This window comes from Beta vulgaris, chromosome 7 (genome assembly GCF_026745355.1).
Source record: "Beta vulgaris subsp. vulgaris cultivar EL10 chromosome 7, EL10.2, whole genome shotgun sequence".
Taxonomy (NCBI): Eukaryota; Viridiplantae; Streptophyta; class Magnoliopsida; order Caryophyllales; family Amaranthaceae; genus Beta; species Beta vulgaris.
This window is the reverse complement of record NC_079208.1, coordinates 25,649,483-25,669,816: the sequence shown is the minus strand read 5'-3', so window position 1 is coordinate 25,669,816 and position 20,334 is coordinate 25,649,483. Positions and strand designations below refer to the sequence as shown.

The 20,334-nt window shown below is 35.6% G+C and overlaps 2 protein-coding genes across 4 annotated transcripts; both read left to right on the top strand.

Annotated features, from left to right (window-relative positions):
- Nucleotides 1-3,180: 3,180 nt before the first annotated feature.
- Nucleotides 3,181-12,296, top strand: LOC104899057 (BTB/POZ domain-containing protein At1g03010). 3 transcript variants are annotated; one of them, XM_010686189.4, is made up of 4 exons: nt 3,181-3,832; nt 9,440-9,506; nt 9,999-11,201; nt 11,330-12,296. In XM_010686189.4, exons 1-4 carry the CDS (start codon nt 3,738-3,740, stop codon nt 11,873-11,875), a joined length of 1,911 nt encoding a protein of 636 aa, XP_010684491.2. In that variant the 5' UTR covers nt 3,181-3,737; the 3' UTR covers nt 11,876-12,296. The 3 variants fall into 3 exon arrangements, with proteins under 3 accessions (XP_010684491.2, XP_048504112.1, XP_010684492.2); XM_048648155.2 differs by having other exon boundaries at nt 9,426-9,506; XM_010686190.4 differs by lacking the exon at nt 3,181-3,832 and adding an exon at nt 3,972-9,344.
- Nucleotides 11,970-20,290, top strand: LOC130589508 (uncharacterized). The gene is made up of 3 exons (XM_057390774.1): nt 11,970-11,978; nt 19,498-19,773; nt 19,871-20,290. The coding sequence occupies exons 1-3, from the start codon at nt 11,970-11,972 to the stop codon at nt 20,102-20,104; spliced, it is 519 nt and encodes a 172-aa protein (XP_057246757.1). The 3' UTR covers nt 20,105-20,290.
- Nucleotides 20,291-20,334: the final 44 nt, after the last annotated feature.

Genomic DNA, 20,334 nt, shown 5'->3' with positions numbered 1-20,334 from the left:
TTTTTGAAGCTCAATTAATTATTCTTAATAATTAATTGTATTTTAAGCCCGCCAATTTTATTTTGATCCTAATCTTTTGAAAAAGCCTAATAATTAATTATTCATTAATAATTGATTATGTTTTAAAAAATAAAATTTTCAAAGATACTTTTAAAATAAAATCGCATTTTTAACCCGCGTAAAATTAGATTTGCGGATTTAAAAGATAAAGAAAAATCGTTAAAACACATTTTATAAAAAGGATGTCAAAGCTTGTCAAGCACAAGGCGAACCACGCGCACCGAGCACACATGTCCAGCTTGTCAGGCGCACCAATCTACGACTGGCACGTGGCATTGTGCGTAGAGATGGCAATGGGTAGGATCTATGGACAGGGTCCTCTAGGATCTTGATCTAGATCCGTTTTTTAGGCAAGGATCCAGATCCTACCCATATCCATTGGGTGATAAAAATGAGGATCCAGATCCGTATGGATCCTACGGATCCGGGCCCTAAACGGATCCAAAACAGATGCTTGTCTATTTTGTTCAAACTATCCTAATTTTCACAATAATTAAAGATTTTTAACAAGAAAATCATCTAATATCAACCAAAAATCACATTTAATTTCTGAAAAATAACCATTGCAACCATTTACTACTATTTAATTATGAAACTGTAGATTAATCAACTAATTCTGAAAGATTAACAATTATCAACCGATTTTTCGAACTCAATAATCCAGTAAATTGCACATAATTAGAACAATGATTCGAAATTCAAGCAAAATCCGTTATTACATGTAATAACTAGTATTATAATTAAATAATAATGTTATAAAAACGGGTAAACGAATCTGAATCTGGGTAATTATTTAGGACCCGATCCAGATCCGTTTTATTCCAAAGAGGATCCAGATACTACCCGGATCCATAGGGTCTAAAATTTGAGGATCCAAATCCGTAAAAAAAGGATCTAGATCCACGGATCCGGGTAGGGTCCATTACCCACTGCCATCTCTAATTGTGCGTTACAGAGTCGTGCACCTGGTGCACTTCTCTTTGTGAAGCGCAATCTTCTTTTCTATATTTTTTTAGTATTTTCCTACAAATACATGACAATTTTCCGAACTAAAATACTTCAACACTTTTACATTACGACTTTCATACTTTTGAACTTTACAAATATCATAACAAAACCTCTCTAAAACTCATACTTTCATACTTTAAAAAAAAACACGAACTTTCAGACATATAGACACATAATCCTATAATCCTAAAGGTCCTTAAATAAATTCTTTATTTTTATATTGAATTTACTAACTATTTCTTTCATGATGTAGATCTTTAATATAAATCGTTATTTTGTGCATTCTAACCCTTTTTATTTCTTTTCTATTTATTTTCCATATACATATGTTTATGCATGATTATATGTTTAATGCTTTCATCACCTCACATGTTATTTTTGTTATCAAGGACCTATAGAATTGTTCAAATATTAATCACATAATTTGAATAACCTGCTAGGTTCTATGTAATATTGATTGCTTAATAACGTGTCACAAAATAGTATTTTTATGTGTTTCAAGAACCTAGACTAATCTATTTTTAGGGTGCATGAAAATATTATTTGGTTATTATTTTGCATGAAACTTGACATGAGTCAATATTAAATAGAAGTCATCAATGCACGAATGTGGTTACTGACTGTTTTTGTACTCTCACACTCGAACTTAATTTATGGTTCATTGACCATATATGGACTCAGGACGCGGAAATCTACATTGGATAAGCTCGTAATTTGTCCCTACGATTTTCCAATATTCAATTAGGTTTATGAGTCTTAGTTTAAAGACTTGTTGGCGATTTCAAAACATTTTCAATACAAAACTTTTACAATGAGGTAGTAAAAAATCCGGGCTCATCCCGCATAGGTGAAATAAAAGCATGCCTACACTGTTGTCCTAATTGGTATGGTCCATAGGAAGAGTAATCAAACAAGCTAAGCCTAAAAGCGTTTTGAAAACATAGAGTCTATTTATTAAATCCATGCCCAATTTTCAAGTTCCATTTAATTATTCTCGATAATTAATTATATTTTTGAATATTTTACTAATATTTATTCTCGATAACTATTTTTCTAAAGGATATTTCAAACTCGTATTTTTATTGCTAAAGATAGCTTATTTCAGATTTCAAAAGATAAATTTCATCAAAGGTAAAAAGTAATCTTAAAACGGACAAAAAAAGGCATAGATTTAGGTGTGTTTGATGCAATGTCGATGCCACTTACAAAAACCAGAAACGCGAAGCAATGGCTCTTAGATCATTTTCAGCTTCCTTTCCATACAATAGTTGTTATTTATGTGAACGTTTTTTATACTCTTTATTTACGATAACAACACACATTCATACACTTAACAATGTATACTTATATACATTCAAACACATAATACAATATTCAAATACATTCAAACTCTATTGGTTTGCACTGAAGCTTCAAAATTGTTCCTTGTACAGATCGTTACATAAGACCCAAGCGACAAAGGTATACATTTACGAGGGTCAATTCCAATTTAAGTTATTTTTTCAATAACAATCTATTTGTCATAATGTAGATCTTGAAGGAATTGATGATAGTCTTGTACATCCATTTCTAATGTCTCGTATTTTATTTCTATATATTATTTATATTAAAATTCATATGCATGATTGTATGATTTAATGCTTTCATCACTGCACATGTTTATTTTTGTTAAGTCCGGGTACAGATTTGATAGGTCCTTAAGTTGTCCATGTGGTTTTTCAATATCCAATTAGGTTCATGAGTCTTTTTTAATGACTTTTTGCTAACTTTAAAATATTTTTCAATAACACTTTTACAAAGAGGTAACTAAAAATGAGCGCGTAGACAATAAAAACACAACTACAATATGAAACTCTCATATTAGTTCACATAAGTGTGAAATATTATTATATAATAATTTAATAATTTATGATATAACATGTTATATTATGAAGTGGTAAAAAAACATTAGGAAAAAAAGCCATTTGCATAAAGAATAATAGCTTTTAGTATAGCATAATGTGTACCTAGGAGCATAGACCATTCATTAAGAATAGTAGTTACGTATGGTGTTGATGATTAAACATAAATACCCCAATAACTCCATGCCTAAGGACTCAAAGCTACTCTCTTTACACATATTTCCAATTTTTAAACAAATCTTTATGAGGTTGCTTTCACTATGCCATGATTACCAACCCCCTAAAAGCAATGCATCTCATCACTCATCCGGCTGGTGTCTCCAAATTAATCTTTTTTATTTATTTATTTTCAGTTAACTTTTCAAAAAGAAAAACACAAAACTTTAATATTTTGTTAGCATTGTTAATCATCCCTCAACTTTTCACCGAAAAGTGTCAACATAACTTCATCTCCTTCACCTTTTACCTTAATCAAATAATTATAAACATCTTCTCCCCACAACCTTCCCTTAACACAAACACATACATTACGCAAAATTTTAAAAGTGGGATCACTTCATCTAACTGTTACCTCACTCTACTCACTAGCACAAACACATAAACACAGAGAAAAACAGATATATGTAAAAACTACGTAGAAGCGAGATGAGAAATCAACTGAAAAGATGAAGTGTTGATAGCAAATTAAGGAAGGAAATTACTGGTAAAAAAACAGTTAAGAAAACAGGTGATCGATAAAATATTGCAGGACATTGTACTGTGACAAAGATGGGAGTAGTGACTATGGGTGATCTGAAGACTAATATATCTGGGAAAAGAGCTTTTAGGCCGAGTTCCAGCACAAGGCAGCATGCTACTGAATGGTATTCCTCTCCTTCACTTTCTTTTTCAAACTACGCAATTCAAGTGTTATTTATGTACGTAGCACGGAAACCTATGATCCCTCAGAATCTTCTGTTATCTAAACGTAATTTTCATTCTTGTAATTGAGATGTTTCTCAGTTTATGATGCCCAGGAGTCAGGACTCAGGAATGGTTGCTGGAACATGGAGATTGGAGTATCTCCGTTTCCAAATTAAAACCTTTTATGCATGTTTTCAGAACCCTCGTTTCCGTTCAAGGCCATCTTAAAAATTTGAAAAACCTGTCCAAAGAAACCTAAAAGTTGAATTTTGCGGAAAAAAACAACTTCTTAAGCCATTTTTGAAAAAAAAAAAACACAAACTTAATTTTGTTTGCAAGATGGAATTCATTCCCATTTTCCGTCTGTATTTTGAGATGTATAGTGGTGGTCATTCTATCTTTTTTTTTTTACCCCTTATTTCCATTAACTGCAACACAACTCCTATGCAACTTAAAAGTCACATCGAACAATAGAAATAGATTTCATCTTGAAAAAATAAAGTTTGTTTGTTTTTGCAAAAAATGCTTTAAACTGTTTTTTCCGCAAAATTGAACTTTTAAAAGGTTTTTTTTGCAAATTTTCCTAAAAAGTTTGAGGCCCTTGTGCTAATTATAAATTTGGGTCCTAAATATAGAAGTATTATGCATAGATTGAAAAATTATAAATAATGTATTCTGTATATTATATTATTGTTAAATTACTTTTGAAAGAATAAAGCTTGAGTTCGAACAATATGAAAAAAAAAAAAATTAATAAGTCTTTTAGACCCTCTAAACAGCGGGGCCGTTCTGTTGATGCAATTGCACGCGCAACTAGACAATCCTTTTTCTGCTCTACGTAGGTGTTATTGGCACTCTATTATTGTACGACGGTTGCAAATCCTTAAGTTGTTTTGTTGTGAGAACTCCTTCATTAGTAGAGTTCAAGACGTCATAAGAGAAACTGTAAAAAAAAAATCAAGAAGCTAGAGAGTCAGACCGTTCAATGATTTGGATTCAGGTCATTTTCTGGAACAATTAACGGTGTTGCTAGCTGTGTGAAACTCAGGACACTGAAGAGCTGACTATTTAGGTATGGTAAATATGGGAAAAAAAGTCCTCGAAAGGTGACTTTTCTGTCACTAGATTTTCCATAAATTATGCCAAATAAAGATCAACGACAAATCCAACCACAAACAATATGTCGCGGAGTCCTTTTCTCTTTTTTATTGTTATAGAAAATAATGATTTTTTTTTGCCTTTACGAAAACATTTCAGGCAAATAGGAAACACTTTTTTAACAAACCACCAATGGAAACAGATAGTACCAGTTAATGATTTTCGTTAAGCTTGACCATTCGATTCTGCCATTAAGTTACAAATGGTAATCATGTGGCTTTTATCAACTCCAATTTGAAGCTCGAATTGGAGGGATTTGTCCAATGAACCCATAAACACACGGTAGAAAATTCCCCATATTAGTGTTCTGAATGGTGGAGAAAAGGTTGAAGAAGGTTAGAGGACAATAATTTGAAAGTCAATGGTGGAACAAACAACTAAACTTAATAGAACGGTCGTCTGGTAATATTTTGAAATAAATTTGTGGTAAAAAGTAGTTTTTTTAATAAGAAAACAAATTAAACTTATAAAGAAATCCCAACTTATCCAGAGTAAGAATCGATTCGAAAACCTCCCGAAATCAAAAAGAAAACTCTAATCACTAGACTATTCTTTACTCTTAAGTACCCTCTACATATATGTGCTGCTTAAAAAATGGTCCCGGCGGTGCACTACAAGTCTACAACCACTTTTACAGATTTTTGTAACTCAATAATCATTGCCCTTTTCTATAAATATCTTGACCATTTTAAGCACTTGCAACGGATTACCAAGTCCGTTTACATTTAATACGATGATTGTTCGTTCTTTTATAGTTTTAGATCGTACAGAATTGTAAATGAATTGATGACCAATAATGCAAGTATAATTCCATTTTGTGATTATCAAATGTCCAGTGTATTAAACAAGTTTCAAAACAAAGTTGGTGGGTTCCCATCTAATAAATTTTTTTATTCCTTCAAAGGTAATTGATCACTAATCAGTGTCCAAAAAACCTATATAAATATATTAAAAGGCGTGCGAAAACAAGAAATTATGTGTACAATAAAAAAATTAAGAAATTGCATAGTATAAGGTTTGATCCCAAGACCTCAAGTACATATACTAAAGTTTTAACCACTAGACTAAGTTGTATTTAGTGTTATTATCATAAAACATTATATTAATAAATAAAATTTTTTATTACCCGAGGCATAGCCCGAGACTATAAAAAATACTTTTGTTAAATAGGGCGCATCTAGAATTTTGGTTTAGTGGTAGCACGGGTCGGTAAAGAAGAATTTTGCTAGCTAGCTTGGTTGAGATGAAAGGAAAATTGAATTAGAATTAATTCAATTTTTATTGGGGGTCCCTATTTAAGAAAAAAATTGAGATATTTTATGTTCATGATTTTGAAATACACAAATGCAGAGAACACAAGAATTTATTTAATAGAGAAGGTATTGGGTCAGACGCGTCCGACCATAATATTTGGTCGGGCGATTTTCAGTTGGTTTCATTTTTTTTTTTTCCGTTAGTTTCAAATTTTTTTCAATTGGTTTCAATTTTTGTTCAGAAGACCAAATGAAAGAAAAACAATACAAGCTGAAAGAATTTACACACCAACTAAAAGAACACAAAAGATCAAATGAAAGAAAAACAACACAAGCTGAAAGAATTTAAACACCAACTGAAAGAACACAGAAGACCAAATGAAAGAAAAACAACACAAACTGCAAGAATTTACACACCAACTGAAAGAATACAGAAGACCAAATGAAAGAAAAACAACACAAACTGAAAGAATTTAAATACCAACTGAAAAAACATAAAAGACCAAATGAAAGAAAAATCATATCACAAGAAGGAAAACATTATCTTTTCATTCTCTCTCTCCTCTTTCCAAAAATTGCAAAAAAAAACATTATAACTTCTTAGAAGCGTTAGAACTACATTTAAAGAAAAAAAACGATCAACACAAATTTTTTTTTTTTAAAAAAAGATCAACTAAACTATCAAGCAAGAGATTAATGGCCAAAAAATTTCGAAATACCTGGAATCATCTTCTCTTCCCCTCTTAACTACCATGGTCGAGTTGATCAAATGCAAAAGTAGAAATCAAACGTAAAACTTTGAGGTTAGAGAATTTCGGAGTAGAAAATATAAGAAAGATTTTGAAATTTAGGAATGGAGTTTGAAATTTAGCAATGGAGTGAAAAACTGCTAAATTAGAGGTAACCGTTGAATAAACTGGGAGAAGTGGAAAGCAAAAAATAAAAAAATAAAAAAAAAAAAAACACACGCGTGCGAAATATGAATTGGGCTCGGCCAGTCTAATAGTATTATTGGGTCAGACGGTCCGATCCAATAGTTTCACTATTTAATAATTCAACTAACATTTTCTAAATCGCATTGTAATTTGATATCATATTACTATAAACCGACATCAAAGCACATATCACACATCCACGACATCATAATTTAATTATTATATTATTCTAGCATTCACATATGTTAATTCATAGTTGAAAATTCACAATGCACCATTCAAATGCCACAAATTTGTAATTCCACAATTGATAAATCAGAAATCACAAGTTCATTCTATAAATCAACAACTAGCCAATATAAGATGAGAAAAGAAGTAAGAACATCTAAGAAAGAAAGAAAATTCAAGCAATTTACTAAAAATTCTCATCACTAAAAATTTGCTAACAATTTATTCGCTAAAAATTCATTTCCAGAATTACAATAAAATAACAATATTCTAATAATTCATTCACTAACAAATGAAATTGACGCATCTAAATATCCAATTTCCGATTAAACCATCAAAGAAAAAGAAAAAGAAAAATAAAAGATTAAGAGATCAAGATCCATACACAGACGACGACGGAGGAACTCTATCTCCAAGCGGCGGGAAGAGAATAAGAGATAGAGATAAGAGACTCGAAGAAAAATAAGGACCCGACTCAGCATCAACGATGAGCAAAAGTAGGAAGAAGAACACCGAGAGAGAGTAAAGGAAAAGTGGACGAGGGTTGCAGAAGCCGGAATGCCGGAAGAGACGAAGAGTAGAAGAAACAAGATTTAGGTTGAGATTTTGTTTTTTGGAAACTTTTTTAAAAAAATAACAACTGCCATTGTTGTTAAGGCCTAAGAGTTAAGAGTACAGTGTGATCGGTTCTATACTCTGTAGTTTGCTATTGGATAGAGGGGTCATAGCAAGGATTGTGCAAAATTAAATATAATACCATGACTTTATCAGTATTACCATGAAAGCTTTGCTAATAAGTCATTGGTGCATTAACGAGAACCTTATTATGGGTCGGTTCTCTTTCATCTTAAAAAAAGATAAATTTAGAAGGTGTTTATGTCCACTTAGGTGTAATAAGTTTCATTTACATTGGTTCACGTGAAGATAGGGCTTCCTTTCATTTTATTAGTGCTTATCGGTTCCCTCATTCATGCATTTTTACTGATCCATTTATGCATTCTTGGTAGCCGGCGTCACACCATGGCCTAAAAGTGTGGGCCCGTTATAAATTAGAGTTTCGTTAAACAAAGACTTAGGCCCCATTCTTTTGAACGATCTGAAACTGAGTTGAATTGAATTGAAATGCTAATGATAATAATAATAATATTATTAATTATTATTACTAACAATGATGATAATAATAAGAAAGAAAAAAAAATACGAAATTAATTGTAATAGTAATAATAAAACAAAAATAATAATTAAAATATTGAGCTGAATTGAACTAAACTAAATTAAATTTAATGAGCTAAGGTGAACATAATGGAAAATAAATCTAAAAAGAGAAAAGGGCTTAGTTGTTCATTATTGTTTATTGTAGTTAGATAAACCCTTACACTCTTGCTGAAAATGACTGAATCACGAGCCTGGTCCTGATCTGTCTATCCACCAACCTGCATCAAAATTTCATTTTTAGATGATTGATGAACTATAGTTTTGTCCACATAGATGATTGATCATTCTTTGAGGAGGAATTAACATATTGTACGGCAAAAATAAAAAGCATTTCGATTGATAATTTTGTCATCTTATAGCTTTACATTGACTACTAACCAAATCTGGTACATTTCAAGAATCAACTTCAACCTCATGTTTCAACACTTATGTTTCAGAAAGACCCCACGAAAATTTCTCTACCAAAAACAAAATTATTTTTTCATGTGGACCGACCAGCTTATGTCAAAGTCATATGACAATAAATGAATGGGCTACTTTGAATTCTATTAGATGCCAACTTTATAATGAAAAACATTGTTCTAGTTATTGAGCTGAATAATTCAGAATGAATTATATGGTCTAATGTGTGCTGTCACAGGAAAAGAAAAGAGTAAGAGAAAGCATAGCAAAAGCATGTATAGGTGCAGTTTGTGTTTTAGATTGAATCCAAGTATCCAACCTTTATGTCTTTGTCTATATGAAACTTCTCAAATTCTTATTAGTTTTCTTGTCTCAGGCCAATATCTGATGTTACTAGTGATCTCACCATTGAAATGGGCGGGTCCAGCTTCGCACTTCACAAAGTAAGCACTCTATCTCATACTGGCTACTGCTACTCAAGTTTTTATACTAAGGCAGCTTTGGTTTGTTATCGTTTTCTGTTTCGAGGTTTTATTCTTTTCATTAAAAGAAAAACAGAATCATTAGGTTCTCGTTATCTGTTGTCAGATATTAAGATTAACATGATATATTAAAGTCTACATAATATACAACGTATACATCTCACTTTAAAATAGTTAATTGGCAGTATTATATATATATAGAGAACAAAACTGCACCTTTTAGCTTTGTTCTTTTTTGTGGCTTTCTTTATATACTGATTAGTTTTGCCTCATATTGAAAGATGAGGAATTGAGCTAAATAGGAAATTAAATATGCACGATCGAGGGGACCATTACACAATTATATCTACTATCAATTAGCTATATACAAAATGAGGGTAGCATAGTAGACTTGTTAAAAAAAAAAACAGAATGTGTGATACTATTTTAGGGCTATAACACATTTCTCTGCAGTTTCCTCTTGTTTCTCGCAGTGGAAGAATCCGGAAACTCTTATTGGAGGCTAAAGATTCAAAATCATCGAGGATTAGTCTTCCTACAGTGCCTGGTGGATCAGAGGCATTTGAGCTTGCTGCCAAGTTCTGTTATGGAATCAATGTCGAGATCACTCTTTCAAATGTAGCTATGCTGCGGTGTGCAGCACATTTCCTCGAAATGACCGATGATTATGCAGAAAAGAGCTTGGAAACACGAACTGAGGTATATCTAAAAGACACGGTCCTCACTAATATATCAAATTCTATATTGGTTCTACACAGATGCGAGACACTGTTGCCTATAGCAGAGGACATTAATCTTGTTGACAGGATAGTTACAGCAATTGCTAACAATGCTAGCAAGGAACAACTTTGTTCGGGATTATTGAAACTCGAGCATAATTTTGTTACCAAAGGGTTATCAAATTTGGAGCCAGAAACACCGGCAAATTGGTGGGGGAAATCACTGACGGTCTTAAATCTTGATTATTTTAAAAGGGTTTTATCAGCAGTGAAATTGAAGGGTCTTAAACAAGATATTATCAGCAAGATTTTGATAAACTATGCTCAAACATCACTTCAAGGTGTAGTTGTAAGAGACCTACAACTTCAAAAGGGAAATTACATAGATTTAGAACTTCAGAAGAAACAAAGAACACTTGTTGAAGCAATGGTAAGCTTGTTACCAACACAATCCAGGAAAAGCACTGTTCCTATGGCATTCCTTTCGAGCTTATTGAAGAGTGCGATTGCACAGTTAGCATCTACATCATGTAGGACGGATTTAGAGAGAAGGATTGGCTTGCAATTAGACCAAGCAATCTTGGAAGATATACTTATTCCTTCTAGTTCCCATGGGAACAATCATAGTCCCATGTATGATATTGATTCAGTGTTGAGGATTTTCTCTACCTTTCTGAACTTGGATGAGGATGACGATGATGACGATGATACTCTTTTGAGGGATCAGAGTGAGATGATGTATAGTTTTGATAGCCCTGGATCTCCTAAGCAAAGCTCAATTATAAAGGTTTCCAAGTTGTTAGACAACTTTCTTGCAGAAGTTGCGTTGGATTCAAACCTGACACCATCCAAATTCATAGCTCTTGCGGAATTGCTGCCGGATCATGCTCGCGTTGTTACTGATGGCCTCTATAGAGCAGCTGATATCTTCCTTAAGGTAAGCCATTCTTTCCTTGCCGCTTCCGTCATCCCTCCCTCCCCCACGCCCCCCCTTCCTCCTTGAATCAATACCTTTAAGGTACTATATATTGAAAAATACTGAGTAACTTTACATACTCCTTTCAGGTTCATCCAAATATCAAGGACTCAGAAAGATACCGACTATGCAAAACAATCGATTGTCAAAAACTCTCCCAAGAAGCATGCAGTCATGCAGCTCAGAATGAACGACTGCCAGTACAAATGGCAGTTCAAGTACTCTACTTCGAACAAATCAGGCTTAGAAATGCTATGAATGGAGGCCACAACCAGCTATTCTTTGGATCAGTCAATGGACATCATTTCCCACAAAGATCAAGCAGTGGAGCAGGAAGTGGAGCCATATCTCCTAGGGACAATTACGCCTCTGTTCGAAGAGAGAATCGCGAGCTTAAGTTGGAAGTCGCAAGGATGCGAATGAGGTTAACTGACTTAGAAAAAGATCATGTTTCTATGAAACAAGAACTGGTAAGAACACATCCTGCAAATAAGTTGTTCAAGTCATTTACCAAGAAACTTAGTAAGCTTAATGCCCTTTTTCGGCTTAACAGTACTGGTAAGCCATTAGGGTCTAAGGCTAACTCGGAATCGCGATTCTTCTTCCAGAGGCGAAGGCGCCATTCTGTTGGATGAATTTCTTATTCTTATAATGTCTATACATACAAATGTAAGTGTATAGCTATGTAGCACGGAAGTTCATCCATTTCCGAACTTCACTAGCTAAAAGATGGCTCAGGTTTCGTAAACGTGTCTTTATACCGGGGCTTCATAGGTGTATAGTGTACTTAATTAGTGTTAATTGTTGTCTAAATAGTGTAGATAGGTTTTTTGTGATATTAATTTGTTGATTTTTTCCCAAATGTTGGGTGGTTCTGTGTGCCTTGAGTTAAGCCTTGTGGCTTCTTCTTTTTTTGTGTTACTCCTATATCATAGATGTGTAAAATTTTCTTTCAACAAAGTGTCATCAGAGGAAAAATAATATAAGAAGTACAATCTTTGTAATCTGAAGATCATGAAAATGTAAACGTTGGAGGTTGATTTTGGACAGTGTTCATTCACTATGCTTTTATTTCAGGGCAATTTTAGTTGCTCTTGCTCATCTAGCTCTTCAACAACCGGTACAGTTGCCAACTTTATTAAATTGTGAAAATACTTTTACCAAATGATGTGATATGAAAGCATGCTATAAACACAATTATTGCTGATCGGAGATACAAATTTCAATCATGTTGTTACTTGATGGGTTTTTTTGTTGAAACTTTTACCATTGTTGAAGAAATTTTCATTTAGAATAGGGCTATTTTTGGAAAATCACCTTTCTTTTAGCAAGTTATTGAAATTATTACCTTTCTATTTTTAAAAAAAAAAAATTTTGTCAGAAACAAGCTTTTAAAAGTGGCGTTTTGTGATAAATAACCTAATAATTTTTATTATTATTTTATATGATATACCCATGTGTTTTTTAAAATTCTACGTTGTACCCATAATGTTTTTTATTCTATACCGTATCCTTGAGCTTTTAAAGTTTTATAAACAGTACTCCTCTGTTAAGTGTACTTAACGTTTACTGTCAATTAATTATTATCGTTGTTAATTATTCGTTTTAACAACGGTTGGAGGAAAATTCTCTTCCATTGGTTCTTCTCTCTCTTAAATGCGCATTGCTCAACTTCTCTCTCCCCCCCCCCCTCTCTCTCTCTCTTTCTCAAAAGTTCTCATTGTTGATCTTCTCCTCCATAAATTTAACAGCTCAATCAAACTTTAAACTTCACTGAAACAAATGCAAATTCAGGAATTTAACAATTTAACAACTTATAATAAAAAAAATTACCTGAATCTTGGTTCTCCTTTAAGATACTCTTGGTTTTGCACTTTCATCTTCCGTCTCCACTTTTATCTTCAATGGAACTCCAATTTTCGGAAAGAGCAAATTTTACAGTTTCACAATGTGATTTAGGGATTTCAAGTGACAAGAATAGAAGATTGAACTAACTGAGAAGGTTTTGGGAAGAACTTAGAAGATTCAAATGAAGAATTTCATGGTTATTAAACTACTAAATAAAGGTTTGGTTGGGATTTCTAACATTCGTCTTCATTAATACATATTCTGAGTAATGTGTAGGAAACTTAAAAAATATAAGGGTATAGTATAAAACAAAAAAAACGTTAGGGGTATAGCGTAGAATTTTAAAAAACACAGGGGTATATCATAGAAAAACCCAATTTTTTTTTTGTGTGAGAAACATCCTTCAAATTCTATTTTTTGTCAGATCAAACTTATTAACCATTTTCGGCATTGACTGGATTTTTTCGGCAGTGACTTTTTTTTACCCCCTCTTCCCTCTCTTTTATTTGTTTTATAGTTTCATTTTCCTTCATATTTCGCCATATGTAACCTTGTTTCCCTCTCTTCCACACTTAACTACTCTTTCCATCTCTTCCACGCTTAACCATTGTTTCCCTCTCTTCCAACTTTTCCCAAATAAATTCCCCAATCAGGATCTTGAATTGGTAAGTTTAGGATTCTTGATTCCTAAATCTTCTTTGCTTTTATGTTTTAGGGTTCTTCATCTCAATTCATAAAATTTCTTCAAAACAATTCGGGCTTCTCTTTTTAATTGAATTAGGCATTCTTGCAAACTTAATATGTGCACTAGGGTAAAAAAACAGAAGGGTTGCGCTTTTGATAAAAGCGCAGCCTTATGGTTGAAGGGCTGCGCCTTTTTGGAAAAGCGCAGCCCTACAAATATGAAGGGCTGCGCCTTTTCAAAAAAGCGCAGCCCTTCAATTGGAAGGGTTGCGCTTTTTAAAAAGCGCAGCCCTTCCCAAAGTGAAGGGCTGCGCATTTAAAAAAGCGCAGCCCTTTTGGGAAGGGCTGCGCTTTTTAAAAAGCGCAGCCCTTTTCTAGGTAGGGCTGCGCTTTTTTAAAACTAGCGCAGCCCTACTACCTGCTTCTTTTTTTTTCGATACTTCCTATGCGCGCCTAATTACTCATTCATTCCACTTTCCCTCTCCTCCCTTAGTCTATTATGAGCGAAAATTCTCGAGCCCTAACACCACCACCACCACTGCAGCTACCACTCTCCTTGCGCACCACCACCACCACCACTGGGTATGCGCACCACCACCACTGGGTTTGCGCACCACCACCACCACCACTGCTGCTACCACTCTCCTCGCGCACCACCACCACCACATTGCTCCTTGCGCACCACCACTGCTGCAGCCACCACCTTGCGCACCACTGCTTCCCACCTCCTTGCGCACCACATTGCACCACCACGTGCAACGCCGCCATTCTCTTCTCTTCTCTTCTTTTCTCCACCATTTGAGTGGTTAATTAGGTATGAATTAATTTTGTTTTTAAGTTACTTTATTTTTTCTTAATATTGAATTAAATGATTAATGTGCAATGTGGGTTTTGTTAATGTAGGAAGAAGAGGCTAAGGAAGGCAATAAAGTCCAATATCTCTTTTCTCTCTCATTGTCGTCGTTGGTGTTAAGAGGTAACTACTTTAACATGTAGACAAAGTTGTATGTCTTAAATTGATAAGAGTTGATAATTATTGAATGATATATGTATTTTTATAATGTATATATATATTATTTGTTGATATGAGATTGTATGAAAACGCAATGTGATTTAGCTATATATGAAAATCTACAAGTTGTTTAATCATCATCATATATGCCTAGATACCCGTTCAAGACTTACTCATTAGGAGTAAGTCTTGAATAGTCCCCGGTTTGGGACTGTTCTTGGACGTTTGATCTCACTTAGGTGGTGAATGTGTGTCTTCTTTTCAATTCTGAGGAAAATCTTGGCTTATCGTTTCGCTACATTGTTCTCTGGGTACATATGTAGATAAGCAATTATCTACATTGTGTACTTGGAGAACTGTAGGGAAATGCTGCCGGATTTTCCTTAGAATTGAAAAGTTGGCATATATTCACTAGTGAGATTAGACGTCCAAGGATGGGTTAGGTTGGAGTGATAAGGACCTTTGACTGCATGCATACAATTGAACATGTGACTATCTTAGCTTGTTGTATACGTGTGTGATTTGAATATGTGAGTGTGTGTACTTTAATAATGATTGATGCATTATAATGAATGTTGTGTTTAATTATTAGAGGTGGTCTTCTTGAATGAGATGGATCGTACTTGGATGTATGGTAGTCGTGAATCGATTGAGTTTGTGAATGGGGTTTCGGAATTCTGTAGAAGTGCATTAGAATATCAAACATCCTCTGGAGCAGTCGACTTTTATTGTCCTTGTTTGGATTGTAGAAATGTGAGCAAGGTTAGTAGTATACATGTGGTTAGGGAGCATGTCTTTGCCGTGGGTTTAGGCCTCAATACCACGTATGGATTTGGCATGGTGAGCAGGGGAGGTATATGGGAAGCTCTGGAGTAAAGAATGATGTATGTGAAGAAAAAAAAGAAGGATGATGATGAGTTAGGGGATGAGAATTTGGATGATGAATTTGGAGATGATGATAGGGATCGGGTAGACGAGATGATACACGAGGTTGAAGATCAGTCGTGTAGACGACCTCGTATTTTTGAGTCTATGTCTCAGGCTGCTGAAAAGCCGTTGTATCCAGGTTGTACAAAGTACACCAAACTTTCCGCGGTGGTAACACTGTTCAACATTAAGTCGAACGCTGGTTGGACGGACTCTAGTTTCACATCGTTTTTAGTTTTAGCTGAGATGCTCCCTGATGGAAATGAACTGCCAAAGTCGTACTATTATGCGAAGAAGCTGATGTGTCCTTTGGGTTTAGAGTACGAGCGGATACATGCTTGTCCTAACGATTGTGTGCTTTATCGTAATGAGTATGAGCATTTACATGAGTGTCCACGTTGTGGATTGTCGAGGTACAAGCGTGAAGGAGCTGGAGGTAGTGAAGGACCACCAGCCAAGGTGTTGTGGTATCTACCCATAATACCTAGATTTAAGCGCATGTTCTCAATTAAAGGAGATGCGAAGAATTTGAGGTGGCATGCAGATCGTAGGAAGAAAGACGGTCTGCTCAAGCATCCGGCTGATTCGCCTGAGTGGAAAACTATCGACAGGGTGCATAAGTCATTTGGTAATGAGGATAGGAATCTGAGGCTTGGATTATGTACGGATGGCATGAACCCTTTTGGCAATCTCAGCTCGCAGCATAGTACATGGCCAGTAGTTTTAGTGGTTTACAACTTGCCTCCTTGGTTGTGCATGAAACGCAAGTACATGATGTTGTCGCTTCTTATATCGGGGCCCAAACAACCTGGAAATGACATAGATGTATACCTTCAGCCGCTTGTTGAAGATTTACAGAAGATGTGGAACGAAGGAGTGTTAGTATTTGATGCGTATGCTAATGAGATGTTCACTCTGCGTGCCATGCTTTTTTGTACTATGAACGATTATCCAGCTTATGGGAACTTATCTGGGTATAAGACTAAAGGAAAACAACCTTGCCCGATTTGTTTAGATGACATGAAATCTACACACCTTAAGGGCTGCAAACATGTGTATATGCGCACACGAAGGCTCCTCAGCCGCGACCATCCCTATCGGTTTAAGAAGAAGGCATTCGATGGGACGGTTGAAGAAGAAGTTGCTCATAGACCATTAACTGGTACTGAAGTTTATAATCAGGTGAAGGGCATTGAAACAGTCTTTGGTAAACCTGCTAGTGAGGTTGATAGACCTACAGGATTATGGAAAAAACAGTCCATTTTTTGGAAACTCCCATATTGGAAAGATCTAAAGGTCAGACATTGTTTGGATGTCATGCACATAGAGAAGAATGTTTGTGAAGCTATTATCGCGACACTTATGAATATTCCGGGCAAGACAAAAGATGTTAAGGCGTCACGACTTTACTTGGAAAAAGAGGGGATTCGACCAGAGTTGTGGGCTCAGAAAAGGGACGGAAGGAAGAAGAAAAGAGGGGAGGAAAGGGTTGATGATGATGAAACACAGAAAAGTAAAAAGGTGGAGGATTCGGAGAAGAATTATTTGCCACCAGCTTGCTACACGATGTCGCGTGCAGAGAAACGGATTTTTTGCGAGTCATTGTATGGCATTAAGGTCCCTACTGGCTACTCATCGAATATGAAGCGCTTTGTTACCTTAAATGGTGAGTTGAAGTTATCGAGTATGAAATCGCACGATTGTCATGTCATGATGCAAGTATTCTTACCGATTGCAATTCGTGGGATACTTCCAAAGCATGTGAGGCACACCATTACAGAACTGTGTTCATTTTTTCATTCAATCTGCAGCAAAGTCCTAGACCCGTCGACCCTCGATTCCTTGCAGTCAGAGTAGTTGAAACTCTATGCAAATTTGAGATGTATTTCCCCCCGCATTCTTTGACATTATGGTCCATCTCATTGTCCATCTAGTTCGAGAAATTAAGCTGTGTGGTCCAGTGTTTTTGAGGTGGTGCTATCCTTTTGAGAGATATATGGGAACTTTGAAGGATAAAGTTCGAATCCTGCACAACCAGAAGGTAGTATAATTCAAGGGATTGTGGGTGAAGAGATCAGTAATTTTGTGGCTGAGTATTTTGCTAGTGTTGATCCTGTTGGACTTCCGACATCCCGACACGAGGGCAGACTTGAGGGCAAGGGTACAATTGGTTCAAAATTGATCACACCTTCCGTAGAAAAGCGTAAACAAGCTCACTTATTTGTATTGCATCACGTACCAGATGTCCATCCTTATTTAAGTGAACATATGGAGGAATTACGTGTTAGCAATCCTGGAAAAGGAGTGAGGGCATTGACGCAAATGCATAACAAGACTTTCATTGATTGGTTTCATAAACGAGTACTCAATGATTTGGATGAAAGTGTTCCTGAAACAGTCAAGTGGTTAGCATTTGGTCCTCGTGAAGCTGTACGCTCTTATGAGGGTTATGATATTAATGGGTATACGTTTTGGACTGAACGTCAAGATCTCAAGTCAAGATCGCAACAAAATAGTGGTGTTTCACTTGTGGCGTCGTCTACACAATATGCAAGCTCGAAAGATAAGTCGCCTGTACATGCTGAAAGCAACTATTTGGGCGAATACAAGAAATATGGGAGCTGGACTACTGTACTTTTAATATTTGCCTCTTGTGTTGCACGTGGGTTGACAATAATCGACGTTGTGTAAGAAACGATGATCCTTGCGGTTTCACTCTTGTTGACCTTAGTCGTCTACGTGAAACTGAGGAGCCATTTGTAATTGCATCACAAGTAAGCAAGTATTTTTTGTAACTGATCCTGCTGATCATAAGTGGTCAATTGTTGTGTAAAAGGAGTATCCTCGGTATTGGTGATGTTGATAATGAGGAAGAATATGATGCATTTGAGGACCTCCCCCCTTTACCTATCCTGAAATTGTGTGGAAGATGATGTAAATATGTCGGAGAACTATATGCGTGTAGATCACACGGAAGGGATAAATGTACTTGAGGATCCTGTGAAACGGCGGAAGTCAATAAATCATGAGACATAAACTCAGTGTTGTAATTTCTCCATTTCGGCCTATTTTGGCCTTTTCGCTCCCAAATCGTACTTATCGATGATTTAACCCCAAATTTTCTTTGAACATGATTATATGATGTATAATGTAACTAGTATGAGATTGTTAGGTCGTTATTTGTTGTTGGTTGCATTTCGGGAACGAAAAGGCCATTTCCGGCCTATTTCGGCTATTTTGGCCTTTTCGCTCCCAAATCGTACTTATCGAGTGATTTAACCCTAAATTTTCTTTGAACATGATTATATGATGTATAATGTAACTAGTATGTAAATTTTTAGGCAGATTGGCTTGAAGGAAAAGGAGACAACTGGTGAGTTCACTCCTAGAGGACAAGTTGATGCCTTACACGAGACTCTAGGACGGGACCAGTATGGACGTGTGAGGGGCGTAGGAGGTGTCCGCCTCGGGGTGAGAAAGGTGTATGGTGATCAATACACCTCTACGTCAAGATCCAGTGCCTCTAGTGTCAATTCAGCAGCTGCCATAGATGTGGAGGCTATGAAAGCCGAGCTTCGGGAGGAGCTGAGAGCGGAGATGACTCAGAATTTCAACGCCAGATGGGCTTACCGACTTTTGGTGCTTTCCCGCAGGGCGGTGTTCCTGCGCAGCCTGTTCCTACGTAGCCTCATCCATATCCGGAGTTGACGGAATCATTTAATATCACAACTATTGTTCTTAAATATGTTGTTTCATAATAACTAACTAATAGAGTTTTTTTTAAAGGTAGAGACACCATGTGAGCTACTAAATCAAGGAGATGGTCATGGTCGTTTCACTATCGTGGCTTATGGATCTGTACAGCCCCCTAGGGACCGGGTACGATTGCACAACCAGCCAGTCGCTGATATTCACTATGTGGTCAGCGTTTCAGACATTGTGCCCGATTTCGAAGCATTTCCTCTTCCGCTGCCGAATGCAGGAGATGGTGTACAGTTATTGTCTGATACCCTTGGCAGTTATATTCTATGGCCGCGTGCATTGGTGCGGTTATCAGATCAGGTACAATGTCTAACATAAGTTATATACATATATAGTTTTCTTTTATAGTTCCTATATATGATTGTCAGTAATATCTTTTAATTTAACTAATTACTAGTGTTCGGGGAAGGCCGACAGGAAGGGAAAGAAGGTAGCTTCACCTCAGGGAGGCCGACGTGCCCAAGTAAATGTTTCTACGGCAAAGTCTCCACTCATTACGGATATGGAGGTGGTGCAAGGCCTTACTCAACCGTGCTTCTGGCTACATGAGTGCGTTAGCGATGCAGACGATGAAGCAATGATTGAGATTAAGTTGTCGGACCACCAATTCCACTACATTGAGGAAACATGACCTTTCTTTCTAAGGTTGATATCAAAGAATTCTTACTTGGGGACGAGTTGAATGTTTCCATGATACAAACATTCATGAGGTAATACTTTATTAGTATATTTAAATTAATAAATATACATATATGCCTTAATTAAGTAGTATTCAATCCAACTAATAATAACTTCTATAATAAGTAAGTTTTATTTGTATCAATATGAATTCTCAGGCTATTATACTATGATTTGAGGCGA